Raw genomic sequence first — 14,463 nt, forward strand, 5'->3', positions numbered from 1 at the left:
TACATTTAGAAAGGATTAGAGCAATGGTGTCGGTGTTTAGGGTGAATTCATCTTCAAGTCATTTTTTAAAGCACAACACATCATTTAAAAAAAAAGGAACATTATAAAGTCTAGGACATGCACATATCAATTTAGTGGTGAGAGCCATTACCTGTGTCATATCCTTAAGCTTTATCTTTTAAACATTAAACCCCTACAATACATTGGAAAAATGTTAAGAAGATACAAAAACCTGTCCCTGTCAAACGCAACCTTTGCTTGACCTCATCATCCAGTGTGTTTTGGGACCTGATATAAGGAAATCAGGAGAACTCCAAGGTGCATCCAAGGCCTGGTCTGGGAGGGACCCCCATCAAATGAAAAGGTGGTGTATCTGCCTTGGGAGGGTCAGAAACTATTCGTCAGTCTTTTCCTCGCCTTGGTAATGTTGGTATTCTGGCTTGAGCTCCCAGGTATTCTTGTGTGTTAATATCGTGCAAGATTTCCTTCTAGTAAATCTGGGATAAGTAAAAGTATAGAGGGTTTTAAGGGCTGAAAATAAATATATAATACATAATTATATAGTTAAATGTTTAAATTAATGAATATATAATTATATAATAAAATGCTTAAATAAATGAATCAATAATTATATAATTGAATGCTTGTCACCATAAATCACAAATTGAGACATTACATATATAAATGTTAAATGTATTTATTTATATACATATTTACACATTTGTATATTTATTTATTCATATATTAATGTATTTATTTAGTTAATTTATCTATCTATATATATATATATATAGTTTGATTTATCCATAGTGCAAGTTATGGAAAGGATTCATTACACACACCTACACTTGGGAAAAAATGTTTATCTATAATTGTAATTGTGTTGTGGCATTGTTTTATATTATTGATAATGATGCTAATTTTGTCAGAATTAACCATATTAAGCAATTGCTAAGTCTGAGCTTTTTCAGTATAAATTCCTTAATTATTTCAGCATACCAAATGAAAATGACTTCCAATGTGACTTTAGTCCAACAGGATGAATATAAACTAGACTACATCTAACAGGTGATTTTTCAAATCTCAAAAGATAACCTGATAAACTGTAAACCAATGTAAGAAAAATATTTTATTTATTTTAACATTTCCTTCCATGTCATCAGCCCTAATGCAGTGTCTCCTGGAAAAATGCAAGCTCCACTGGCTGTTGCTTTGTATCAGCTTGAATCAGTTTAAAACATTTGCTTTAGCATTGCACCCAGTCAGTGTCATTAACTCCCATAAATGGACATGTCTGCCATGTCTTTACAGTATAGTCCTGTTTAGTTTACCTCATAGACCAACATAAAATTCAATTCTGCATTTGTAGAACACATGAGTATATGTAGAAACATAATCCATATTGTAAAAACCCTGTATGAAAATGTCTCAGGCCAGACTGTAATTGGAGGTCTACATCTTCAAACACGTTTCTTATATTTCGACAATTTGTTACAGGAACATTCGGTCCTTGCTGTGGGAGAACCGTGTGTTCAGTTCCTGAGATTTCTTCAGCAGACGCTGCTTCTGCGCTTCATCAAAGCGATTCACCTGAAGGTCTTCATCCCGATCGAATGGTCTCCTCTCCACTGGTTTGTCAGCCTTCTCTTTTGCTTTTTCTTTCATCGTCTTTGTGTGCAAACTTATCAGAGACTCAGCACGTTTAGACTCCTGAAAACAGGGAATGAGTAGAGGAATTTTAGTCCTGAGTTTAATGTGTAAAATGTACATTAATTATATATGGGAAATTTTAGGAAAAAAGAAGATAATAGCACTTGCATTATACTTAGACACTTTCTCTGCCATTTCCAAATCCTTCCGTGAGACTTGTGGGACATCGTCTTTTTCTGCCTCACCCTTCTTCTTTCCCTCAAGGCGTTCCTTTTGGTCAAGAATAGACCCATGAAATACAGGAAAGTAAAATATAGGCTATATTATAATTTGATAAGAATTGATAATAATAAATATAAAGATTTAGTTATTTTTCATTAACTACCCTGTGCTTGCGCTCCCTGTCTTCTGGTGTATCTGTCCAAATGGAGCGATCCCTGTTCTCTGGACCCGACCTCTTCTTGAAAGTTCGAGCCCCCAAGCCAATGTGCTGCAGTTCTGGTGGGAGCTCTGTCATCCATGTTTCTCTGGTCAGCACCTCAGGAGTGTCCTGTTTCCAAAGAAATACACACAGGAATAAATTCAGACTGCAGAGGAGGACAGCACCACATATTTTGCTTAAATATTGTTATTGTGTTTCTATGCTATTAAATTTCTTTCTGTTGAGAGGTCAGTCTGTAAGCATTTAATTGATGAGATGAGGACTCACGTCTCCTGTCAGCTTCTCTTTCATCCTTCGTGCTCTGCGCTCAAAGTCCAGAGCCACAGAGTCTTGAATAGGGCCTTTGGACGGCATAGGTCCAATCACATCCTCATCCTCCCCCTCGCTGCTGGAGGACTCAGCCTGGTAGCCTGGGGGTAGAGCAGGCCCTGGAAAACCCTCTCCGTCTTCATCATCATTATCATCACCGTTTTCGTATGCTGCTCTGCGAAACCCAGGAGGCAAAGCTGGTCCCAGGACAGGTGGCCTAAGGGAAAACTAGGAGTTATAGCTTCCATAATTCACTATTTATCCACACTGTTATCCACAACTAACTGTTTACACGTGTTATAATTCACTGGAATACATTGTAGAATTCATTTGCTCACCTTTCTGGTGACCCCTGTTGTTTCTTAAACCCTGGTGGCAGGGCTGGTCCAAAGAAACCATCATCTTCTTTTTCTTGTACCTTTGTCTTCTTCACCCTGTTCAAAAGACATGTTACTGTTTTGTTTGTTGAGACATTTATTTCTATACCTTCTAGTGCATTAATGAACCTACTTTTCTGCAGATGTGTGACTTGTTTTTGTTCTTTTGACCGCCACTCCCTGTTCACTACTCTCATCCGAGGAGGAGCTCGACGGTTCTCCCCGTTTATAACCGGGAGGCAAAGCAGGGCCAGAGACTAACACAGGGGGAGAGAAGAAAAACCATTGACATTAGCCTACTATAGAAAAAACAACTTGATATGAAAATTAGTGATTTATAACATTACAACATTCAATCAAAAGTAAAGGTGGTTGGTAGTCTCTGACAAAAGATATTTTGTCGTACACTTACATCCTTTGTCATTATCCGAGTCTTCATCGCTCTCCTCCCTCCTGAACATCGGGGGTAAGGCAGGTCCGACTGGTTTATCAGACGACATATTTAACACTGATGACTTACTTGGTCAGGTAGTTTCAACAATTTATATAAAAGTAAGAAAGCTGCTCCATAAACCAGAGGAACCTCGAAGGACGAATTTGACCTTTCACCCCGGAAGTAAACAGTGAGGCTTCAGTATCTTGTGTCAAGCTATATAAAGATAGCCGCAAATCAGAAGTAAGCCATTGTGCTGCAACAATAAAGGCACAAGAAATTATATGTGATCTATATACCTCATCCTGAGACTGTTGCTACTTTTCGACATGCAGTCATGAATAAGATTTCTGGTGTGTATTAATAAAAAAGACCCTCAAGTACATAATTTTCTTTCAGTGGTAGTGCTTCTAAAAGGAATCATAGAAAAGGTTTCAGTCGTAGTCATCTGTACACTGTTTTCAGAATCAAGACGTTTCGGCTCCCATCCGTCTTGATTCTGAAAACAGTGTCCAGATGACTACGACTGAAACCTTTTCTATGATAGAACACTTCTGGACGAATGAGGGACTACACCGTCTTCTAAAAGGAATCTTCCTCAAACAAGATTTTATTTTGAAGGCCGAAGGCGGAAGTTTCGTTTCTTTATTATTTTAGTATACTGACACCCGGGCACTGTCGTAGCAACTTTTGCATCACACTACACGGCTTTGTCTGTGGAATTTCAGGAGGACATGAGTCAGATTATGAAGATCTCCCTGCCATGTTTTGAAAGATATTACCTACTTAAGAATTTGTAAAATGGGTAAAAAGGATAAAGGAGATCGGGGTGAGTTGCTAAGTCTACGGTTTAACCTAGCTAGCTATTGGCTAACGATAACTCAAGCTGAAATATGAAGATCTTGAGAAAGGAATGGTTTTACAGGGGTTGGCAAGTCTTTGTCGTTTCCTCTTGCTAAAATACGTAACGTATTTTAATAAGTCATTAATGTTAAAATGCTATGCATGGTACCAAGAAGGTTAAATAGTTGGAACGCAGAACAAGCTGTAGTAAACGATGGATATACTTATATCTTGTATAGAAAGATATATCTTGCCAGGAGTGTGTTAAAATCGTAAAACTTTACAATGATATATTTCGGTCAGTTATTTGCCCACCCCTATTACTGTGAATGTTTTCTAACTGATACTGTCGGGTTACAGACAAGAAGTCCAAAAAGCGTTTCTATGAGGAGGAAGAAGATGAAGAAGAGGTGGTGGGCAGCGAGTCTCAGGAGGCCATACCTGCTGCTGCAGGGAAACAAGTGGATGAGTCGAGTACAAAACTGGATGAGTATGGAGCCAAAGACTACCGTGCTCAGATGCTGCTGAAGAATGATCACTCTTCACGCCCCCTTTGGGTGGTAAGACGTGTTTGGGTTGTTGATTTCCTCACTTGAGACAGTTTGCAAATTAAAAACTTCTGGTCCTCTTCCTTATTTTACACACTATCATAATTTACGTTTTTGTTTCTTAACCTCTTTATTTATTTATTTTTCATTCTTCTCTACTCCAGGCTCCAGATGGACACATCTTTCTGGAAGCCTTCTCACCAGTCTATAAGTACGCCCAGGATTTCTTGGTGGCCATTGCAGAGCCAGTGTGTAGGCCTAACCATATCCATGAGTACAAGCTGACGGCCTATTCCCTGTATGCAGCTGTCAGTGTGGGGCTGCAGACCTCTGATATTGTGGAGTACCTGCAGAAACTCAGCAAGACATCTGTACCTGATGGAATCGTGCAGTTTATTAAGGTCTGAGTGAGAGAGTATCTTGTGTTTTGAGGGAAGAGGAGGGAGGGAAGGGGTCATTGGACAATTTCCGATTGTATTTCTTTCAATGTTGTGTGCAAAATTTGGTTATTTAATCACTGCATTTAATCCCTCTCTCTTTTTTCAGCTCTGCACAGTGAGCTATGGCAAAGTTAAGCTGGTGCTGAAGCACAATAGGTAAATTCATTTCAACAACCATTCCTTCTGTCTTTGTATCATGAATTATCCCTTCAGTGCTCTTCTTTAACTGTGCTGCCTATCTACCCTCAGGTATTTTGTTGAGAGTGCCTTCCCTGATGTGATCCAGCGCCTTCTGCAGGACAACGTGATCCGTGAATGTCGTCTCCGTACTGCAGACGGAGCCGATACAGAACTGATTACTGAAGTCATCCACAGCAAGTCAGCGGTATGCCATCCAAAATGTTTTTTTACTCGCACACAAACATATAAAATCATTTAGTATTTTTTTTTATTTTAAATCATCTATAAACATATACATATTTATCCAATGTTGTCTGTTACGCTTCTAGCAATACCCAAAATTGCACTTAAAATCACACCCAAAAGTGACGTATTGTTGCACGATAGTGCATTGTGATGTGCCATACTTCAGTTTGGGGACAGATCATGCAGCTAATGCTAGATGGCAGCACAGCCAGGATTTTCAACCTGTGTGTAGTCACTATTAAAAATGGGATTATGCACACATTTTTAACAAACTGAACAGTCATATCAGGCCCTGTAAATTATTCTACCATCTAATTGAAAGGCAATAACTAGTCAGGTTTTGGAAATAACCCTGAAGAGAGGATTTAGGCCTCACAAATATGTAACCGTTGTCCTGGTTATACACTAACAAATTTCTCTCTGTGTCTCCTTCTGACAGATTTCCAAGTCTGTTGAGGAAAAGGGAGGTACTTCCACCTCACAGCAGCCCAGCGATGGACAAACTTCAACCCAGCAAGTCCCCGAGGACATCTTCAGCTACTATGAGCAGATGGATAAAGAAGAGGAGGAGGAGGAAGAGACTCAAACTGTGTCCTTTGAGATTCGCCAGGTATACATCTGTTTTCATTTTCTTTTTGCTGTTTCACAACTAAATAGTTAACATTACTGCTGACCATACTTTAAAGTATACTTTAAACTGATTTTCTGTCTTGTTTGAGATTTTTGTAGTAATATCCATTACACTAATAATTTGTTCTTTTAGTTTTGAATATTGTCTGGGCCTGCAACTTACAATTATTGTCAATAATGATTAATCTGTTTCTTATTATTATGATTGATTTCTTAAATTATCAGAAAATAGTAAAAAAATTGTGAAAAATGGCAATCACAATTCCCCAGAGTTCATGGTGACGTTTTCAGCTTAGTTTATTTATTTGACCAACAACCCAAAACATGAAAGATATTCTGTTTGCAAGGATACAAAACAGAGAAAAGCAGCAGATCCTGAGAACGTGGAACCAAAGAATGTTTTACTTGATAAATGACTTAAGTGATCATCAAAATTGTTACCTATTTCATGCAAACATCAAGACTTTTCTTGCTAATTTGCATACTGCACAGATAATTACCTGGCTACCTGGAAGATGGGAAATTAATCTAAAATGTAAAGAATGCTTTGTAAAATGGTTAGCAGGCAGTAGAGTTTCTGACTAGTTTGTTTAACAAGATCTTGGAGAGTGAGAGGATGCCCGAGGAATGGAGGAGAAGTGTACTGGTGCCAATTTTTAAGAACAAGGGAGATGTGCAGAGCTGTGGCAACTACAGAGGAATAAAGCTGATGAGCCATACAATGAAGTTGTGGGAAAGAGTAGTGGAAGCTAGGCTAAGGGCAGAGGTGAGCATTTGTGAGCAGCAATACGGTTTCATGCCTAGAAAGAGTACAACAGATGCAGTATTTGCGCTGAGGATGCTGATGGAGAAGTACAGAGAAGGTCATAGAGAGTTGCACTGTGTCTTTGTAGATTTAGTGAAAGCGTATGACAGGGTGCCGAGAGAGGAGCTGTGGTATTGTATGAGGAAGTCTGGAGTGGCAGAGAAGTATGTTAGAGTGGTGCAGGACATGTATGAGAGCTGTAAGACCGTGGTGAGGTGTGCTGTAGGTGTTACAGAGGAGTTCAAGGTGGAGGTGGGTCTGCATCAAGGATCGGATCTGAGCCCCTTCTTGTTTGCTCTGGTGATGGACAGGCTGACAGATGAGGTTAGACAGGAATCTCCATGGACTATGATGTTTGCGGATGACATTGTGATTTGTAGTGAGAGCAGGGAGCAGGTGGAGGAAAATCTAGAGAGATGGAGGTCTGCTCTGGAAAACAGAGGAATGAAGCTTAGCCGCAGTAAGACAGAATACATGTGCGTCAATGAGAGGGACCCAGGTGGAACGGTGAGGTTACAGGGAGCAGAGGTGAAGAAGGTGCAGGACTTTAAGTACTCAGGGTCAACGGTTCAGAGCAATGGAGACTGTGGAAAAGAGGTGAAGAGGCGAGTGCAAGCAGGTTGGAACGGGTGGAGAAAAGTGTCAGGTGTGTTGTGTGATAAAAGAGCAAATCAGCAAGAATGAAAGGAAAGGTGTTCAAGACGGTGGTGAGACCAGCGATGTTGTACAGCTTAGAGACAGTGGCACTGAAGAAAAGACAAGAGGCAGAGCTGGAGGTAGCAGAGCTTAAGATGTTGAGGTTCTCTTTGGGAGTGACGAGGACGGACAGGATCAGGAATGAGTACATCAGAGGGACAGCTCATGTTAGATGTTTCGGAGATAAAGTCAGAGAGGCCAGATTGAGGTGGTTTGGACATATTCAGAGGAGAGACTGTGAATATATTGGTAGAAGGATGCTGAGGTTGGAGCTGCCAGGCAGGAGGTCTAGAGGAAGACCAAAGAGGAGATTTATGGATGTAGTGAGAGAGGACATGAAGTTAATTGGTGTGAGTGAAGAGGATGCAGAGGACAGAGTTAGATGGAGGCACATGATTCGCTGTGGCGACCCCTGAAAGGGAACACCCGAAAGGAAAAGAAAAAGTAATATGAGTATGCATAATTTGTAGTGGATGTTTGAACTAAAACATCCAAAACAACTGGTTTGGTCCTTTTTAAAGTAAAAGAGAGCAATAAACACTATATTTTATTACTTTTATCTTTTTAGTCACCGTTTATGTTTTTTGGCTTTATTTCAAATTAAGTACCATGCTTAAAATTATATTTTTATGCCCTTCTCTGAAATGTTGTGTTCTTCTCTGGTCTGGTGTAGGAGATGATTGAAGAGCTGCAGAAGCGTTGTATTCAGCTGGAGTATCCCCTCCTAGCAGAGTACGACTTTCGCAATGATATAGTCAACCCAGACATCAACATAGACCTGAAGCCCACTGCCGTGTTGCGACCCTACCAGGAAAAGAGTCTGCGCAAGATGTTTGGGAATGGACGTGCTCGCTCTGGGGTCATCGTGCTGCCCTGCGGTGAGACAGCTGGTTTGGAACAGAAAGGAGTATCTGCCAAAGCATTTCATCCCAGAATAAATACATTTTTGAAATGGCAAATGGTAGAACTTACATATGAAATGTTAATAATTTATGATATAAAATGCTAAACAAATATGTTTAGCCCATATGAAACAAGGAATATGCTCTTGTACTTGATTTTTCTTAATGTTACAGTGTAGCCTCAACCCATCTTTTTGTAGCATAAATCTTGTGTGTAAAAAGCTCGTATGTCTCAATTATTTTATCCATATTATTTTATTTCACCTTTGCTTTCCAGGAGCGGGCAAATCTCTGCTGGGCGTGACAGCAGCGTGCACAGTGCGTAAACGCTGCCTGGTGTTGGGTAACTCCTCAGTGTCAGTGGAGCAGTGGAAGTCTCAGTTCAAGATGTGGTCCACTATCGATGACTCTCAAATCTGCCGTTTCACCTCTGACGCCAAGGACAAGCCCATTGGCTGCTCAGTGGCCATCAGCACCTACTCCATGCTGGGTCACACCACCAAGCGCTCCTGGGAGGCTGAGAGGGTCATGGAGTGGATGCGGAGCCAGGAGTGGGGACTCATTATCCTGGATGAGGTGCACACTATCCCTGGTGAGCAGTTACAGTTTTCAGTTTTCCAGACAACTAAATATTACCTTATAATGTAACTGTGTTATGCTAATATATTTTGAAGTAATGCTTTGGGATACAATGGGATGTGGACACATGAAGTAGACACATATTTTGGTGAGATTCAAAGGTAATTCTGGTATTTTTAAACCTGGGTCCTATTTTGACACACTTTTTGGGGTCTAAATGACTAATATGTACAAAAAGTTTTGGAATTGGGCCACTAGAACCCCTCAGCCAGCAGCCGCGAAACAGGCTGCAATGGCTGCAATGTAATCCTTGGTGGCAATTGCGCCCATCAAAAGTATGTCCACTAATGCTTGTTTTTGCCACTGACAGGCTCAGATTGTTATTTTAAGTGTCTGCCAACATTATGGAAAGGGTCCCTACAGAGACAGACCTTAAATATGGTTTAAAATATGTCAAACTTACCCTTAACCTACATGCTAACATGATAATTCTGTGCTTTTTTTGTAGCCAAGATGTTTCGTCGTGTTTTGACAATTGTCCAGGCACATTGCAAACTGGGGCTTACTGCCACACTGGTCAGGGAAGATGACAAGATTGTTGACCTCAACTTCCTAATTGGGCCTAAGCTATTTGAGGCCAACTGGATGGAATTGCAGAACAATGGCTACATTGCCAAAGTCCAGTGTGCAGAGGTGAGTCAGAGCAATATACCCTTTTCAGTTTAAAATTCCCTATTTATTGATATTGATATTTATTCATACCTCTATTACTGCTGTGTGATATCCTCCATCTCATTATAAATAAGCTACACTTAACTTGGCAGTTCACGCACTATTACTTTATACCATATTATTATCATCAACCGGTAAACCCACTTTGTACTTCACACTTATTTTATTTTATACTTATACCCACTTGGTACTTAATTTATTTTCTGACCTGTATTATAGTGTATTATATTTTTTGCTTAGTACTTCTATTCCTGTGTGCATTGACGTGATAGTGAGCTGCTGTAGCAAAAGAGTTTCCCCTCGGGGATCAATAAAGTATTTCTGATTCTGAAATAAGATAAAGGGACATAAAAGTAATATTTCATGAATTAGACAGCTTTGATTGTGTGCTCTTCTCTGTGTAGATTTTGTCACTTGATAGCTGTTGAGCTGTTTTATGCCATTTAATTCAGACAGCTTGCAGAGTTGTGTGGAGCCACATCCAAAAGGTTTAATGAATAAACTAGTGTGTCACATGTACTAGAGCTGAACCCAGAGATGTACAGACAACTCAGTCAACAAGTGATTTTTTTGTGAACAAAGAGTGTGGTTATGTAGTAGTGGTAATCTACTCAGATATGTACTCATGAATGATCTTGTGTTTTTATTGATTAACTCTTAACTTGTTTATAGTGTTTTATACTTGTCTGATTATATTGTTGGTTTAAAATCATTAGGACAAAGTGTCTTTTCTTCTTATTTCTTATTCTTCATCATAATGTTTTTAGTTGTCGGGACTGCGACATCACGTTAAGTACTCTAAAACTGCTGTGCAAAGTCTTGAACTACTACTTTTGTTACAGTATGTCTTAATTATTTCCATTACTATATGACAGGTGGCTGCATTACCAAGTGAGCATGTTCCACATTGATGAAGCTATCTGAACAATGTACTCATGTCTGTGCTTCAGGTGTGGTGCCCGATGTCTCCAGAGTTTTACAGAGAGTACGTGGCCATTAAGACGAAGAAGCGCATCCTGCTTTATACAATGAACCCCAATAAGTTCCGTGCTTGCCAGTTTCTCATTCGCTTCCACGAGCGGCGCAATGACAAGATTATTGTCTTTGCTGACAACGTGTTTGCCTTGAAGGAATACGCCATTCGCCTCAATAAGTAAGTTATTTGCAAAAAGAGCAGCACTTTAAATGTTTCAGTAAATTTCCTGTTCAGATACGATTTCTTTATTTTTAATTCTGCTCTCTCATTTTCCTCTTAAGGCCCTACATCTATGGTCCAACCTCTCAGGGAGAACGTATGCAGATTTTACAGAACTTCAAACACAACCCCAAGATAAACACCATTTTTATCTCCAAGGTAAAATCAATCAATCAATTTATTATGGATTTACTGTATGTAATATAGACTGTACTCATTCAGCCACCATGCACCCCCTTGTGGCCATTAGGAGGCACACCAATGTTTCTAGACAACTAACTGATCAAGTGTCATTCATTTGCCTCCTCTCTGCTCTACTGCTGAACTGTGTAGGGGGCTTTCTGTCTATCAGTGCATTTATATGGATGCCAACAATTGGATCATAATCAGATTGAAACAATAGCCCAGTAATAGCGCCTGTTATACATTTATTTTAATCCTGTAGGCTATCACACATTCTTCCAGACATTCCCCCCATTCTGAAACAAAGGATATAAACTCAGGTTATTGAAATCAGGTTACTGGGAACCATGATAAAATCAAAGCATTACTTGAGTCTGATTATTCACAGTAATCTCCTGTGCACATAGTGTGTATGTAAATATACTGCACAATAACACATGTTCTTGTTTTTTAAACAGGTTCTGTGCTCATATTGACATTTTATTGCTTGATATAAGTATAATGAAAGTTTTTCCCCAATTTGCACCTTGTCAGGGATTCTTTCTATAAGAGAAAATCAGAAACATGTTCGCCTTTGATAAAACAGTAAATGCACAGTGATACAGTGGTAATATTGCTTGTCTGTGAATTTGTACAACATCCCTTCTACCAAATAGGTTGGAGACACATCATTTGACTTGCCAGAAGCCAATGTTCTGATCCAGATCTCCTCTCATGGTGGATCACGCAGACAGGAGGCCCAGAGGCTTGGCAGAGTCTTACGAGCCAAGAAAGGTTAGTCTGTCTGGGAAACCCCCCCAGAAAAAAAACACTTAGATTGTCTGCATATGCATGACATTTGCTGATATAACTTTCTTGCCAACCTCCATCCATGAACAAAAACAGTTATTCTCACTGCACCTGTCTATTTGTTTAGGAATGGTAGCAGAGGAGTACAATGCATACTTCTATTCGCTGGTGTCCCAGGACACCCAGGAGATGGCTTACTCCACCAAGAGGCAGAGGTTCCTGGTGGACCAGGGATACAGCTTTAAGGTGTGTTCACCCCTGCAGCATCTTATCATCTCCACACAATTTCACAATATTTGTGTCTCCTCACAGAATTCCACCACTAATTTCACCCTGTTCCTAAATCAGATTGTACATTTCAAGTTTGCTCTCACAGTTTGGAACAATTACACTGAAGGCTAAGTCACACTAGACACAGAATCTAAAGGTGCTAAAGGTTTATTTCACTTAGGTTTGGGCAACCTGATTTAAGTACATTGTCATTTTCCTCTTCTTTTATAGGTTATCACAAAGTTGGCAGGTATGGAGGAAGAGGACTTGATGTTCTCCACCAGAGATGACCAACAGCAGCTGCTTCAGAAAGTCCTAGCTGCTTCAGACCTGGATGCTGAGGAGGAAGTGGTGGTAGGGGAAGTGGGCGGACGACCACAGGTGAGGACTTTTGTCAAGCTTGTACTCAGAAAGCACATATACTTAATTGCCTTTGCATGCTTACCGTTGTGCTATTGTATATTACAATATTCTCACTTTCTTTCTCTCTCTCTGCTTCCTCATCAGTTTTCAAGGCGAACAGGCACCATGAGCTCTATGTCAGGTGCAGATGACACTGTCTACATGGAATATCAGCGAAGCAGCAAAGCCTCAGCAGCAAGCAAGGGCGTTCATCCACTCTTCAAGCGCTTCAGAAAGTAGATGACTCAAACCCTGACACTAAGGCTAAGCACTAGGCTACCAGCAGCAGGTTCAGTTTGGAGAACAGAGCAATGACTGGAGATAACCTGAAACGGAATATTATCTGAAGATAATGATGACATACTGTACATTGCTTTCTTCTGATAGCTGATGATGATAACGGTTGCTTCCTTAGGCACCTACATGCACGACATTTGAAGATAAATGGATTGCAAACTCTGTCCAAGTGTCGGCGACTGTTGGCTCTCATTTGAAAAAAACAAAACAAACTTTGCCTTGAACTGTGTCATTTTTTTATTTCTTTATTGCAGCTAGCCAATCATGGAGTGTTCTGAAACAAAGATAGGTGTTGTTTTATGAAATTAAAGCTAAATTCCACATCGCTTGAAGGCTTTGACTTGCTGTCTGCATTACATTTCAGCCACAAATGTCTGTATGTAGGATAAGAGTGGATGGGCACTGAAGTATGACGGATAGGTGATGTTAGCCCTTTAAGTATCTAAAGATCAGCTCTCATTTATTTGGCAGTGAGTGGAATAATGTGTCTTATCTACTTTTAGTGGTTCCTTCACTAACAACTGTATCTGAGAAGGAGAACCAAGGATGTTAGTTTTCACTCAAATGTTTTGTTCTGGAATTCCCCTCTTTAAAATGTTATGTAAAAGAAATGTCTGCAATTTCCTTTTTCTGATTCTGAAAAGGCAGAAACAATGAAAGCTCTTCATGGTTTTTTTTATAGGCATAAGGGAAAAACTTGTTTACATCAGTAACTAGGGCTGCAATTAATGTTAGTCTCCTAAGATATTAATAATAATGATTCAAATTAGACTGTTTTATACCGTGGTATATAAACAGACAAAAGTATGGCAAAATGGAGTAAATAAGTAAAACTATAGACAACACAAATAACTGTTGTTCCTGCCAGCACTTAATAGTGACAATGGTCACTATTAGCTAAACATTACGTTTTCTTTCCCAGTACACCAATTTATTTTAATTTGGTCAAGTAAAGAACGTGTAGCTGCAAGATTTTATTTCCCTGGGAGGGAAAACTTTGAGTTTTATTTGGACTTTGCATGAGTAAAAGCCAGGGCTAGAGATGGGTAGGGGTTGGGGGTCTACTTGCTCTGCTTGTTAATTTGAAGATATTCCAGAAACAACATCTAGAGCCTTGTGAAATTGGGTATTTCAAAGCAGATCCAACGATTTCTGATCCTGAAGAGTTGGATTCAGATTTGGTAATCCAATCCTACTTTTAATCCGGACAAAATGCTACATTCAGATATTTAAAAAAATTAAGGCAGAGGTCTGGATCAATTTTTATGCCAAAATTCTGGATCATCTGGATCCCACCTCAGAGGTGGATTTGACGTAGATTGATAAATAGCCTAGGCTTCACTTCTCCCAGATATTGGCGTAGTCCCTCATTCGTCCAGGAGTGTTCTATCGTAGAAAAGGTTTCAGTCGTAGTCATCTGGACACTGTTTTCAGAATCAAGACGTTTCGGCTCCCATCCGGAAGTCATTCTCAATTGTGAAAAAATGGGATGGGAACTCAGAAATTTAAGCTACA

The 14,463-nt window shown here is 39.7% G+C and overlaps 2 protein-coding genes across 2 annotated transcripts; one reads left to right on the forward strand and one right to left on the reverse strand.

The window, feature by feature from the left end:
• Positions 1-1,116: 1,116 nt before the first annotated feature.
• gpalpp1 (GPALPP motifs containing 1) lies at positions 1,117-3,405 on the reverse strand. Its single transcript, XM_044205410.1, has 7 exons — positions 3,191-3,405; positions 2,912-3,035; positions 2,740-2,835; positions 2,360-2,618; positions 2,036-2,200; positions 1,819-1,920; positions 1,117-1,710 (listed from the first exon to the last, which is right to left on the reverse strand). Exons 1-7 carry the CDS (start codon positions 3,276-3,278, stop codon positions 1,492-1,494), a joined length of 1,053 nt encoding a protein of 350 aa, XP_044061345.1. The 5' UTR covers positions 3,279-3,405; the 3' UTR covers positions 1,117-1,491.
• Positions 3,406-3,860: 455 nt separating this feature from the next.
• Positions 3,861-13,274, forward strand: ercc3 (excision repair cross-complementation group 3). Its single transcript, XM_044204933.1, has 15 exons — positions 3,861-4,040; positions 4,415-4,614; positions 4,767-5,003; positions 5,149-5,198; positions 5,292-5,427; positions 5,908-6,078; positions 8,273-8,477; positions 8,779-9,093; positions 9,589-9,773; positions 10,763-10,965; positions 11,070-11,166; positions 11,847-11,964; positions 12,107-12,225; positions 12,481-12,630; positions 12,757-13,274. Exons 1-15 carry the CDS (start codon positions 4,013-4,015, stop codon positions 12,889-12,891), a joined length of 2,349 nt encoding a protein of 782 aa, XP_044060868.1. The 5' UTR covers positions 3,861-4,012; the 3' UTR covers positions 12,892-13,274.
• Positions 13,275-14,463: the final 1,189 nt, after the last annotated feature.

This window comes from Siniperca chuatsi, linkage group LG1 (genome assembly GCF_020085105.1).
Source record: "Siniperca chuatsi isolate FFG_IHB_CAS linkage group LG1, ASM2008510v1, whole genome shotgun sequence".
Taxonomy (NCBI): Eukaryota; Metazoa; Chordata; class Actinopteri; order Centrarchiformes; family Sinipercidae; genus Siniperca; species Siniperca chuatsi.

Bases quoted from the DNA above. Each gene is read 5' to 3' on its own strand.
- gpalpp1 (XM_044205410.1), bottom strand. From the start codon at position 3,278: ATGTCGTCTGATAAACCAGTCGGACCTGCCTTACCCCCGATGTTCAGG. The intron at 3,036-3,190 runs GTAAGTGTACGA...CCCCTGTGTTAG, and splicing joins CTCGGATAATGACAAAGGAT to TCTCTGGCCCTGCTTTGCCT. The intron at 2,836-2,911 runs GTAGGTTCATTA...TCTTTTGAACAG, and splicing joins AGTCACACATCTGCAGAAAA to GGTGAAGAAGACAAAGGTAC.
- ercc3 (XM_044204933.1), top strand. From the start codon at position 4,013: ATGGGTAAAAAGGATAAAGGAGATCGGG. The intron at 4,041-4,414 runs GTGAGTTGCTAA...GTCGGGTTACAG, and splicing joins AAAGGATAAAGGAGATCGGG to ACAAGAAGTCCAAAAAGCGT. The intron at 9,774-10,762 runs GTGAGTCAGAGC...TCTGTGCTTCAG, and splicing joins CCAAAGTCCAGTGTGCAGAG to GTGTGGTGCCCGATGTCTCC.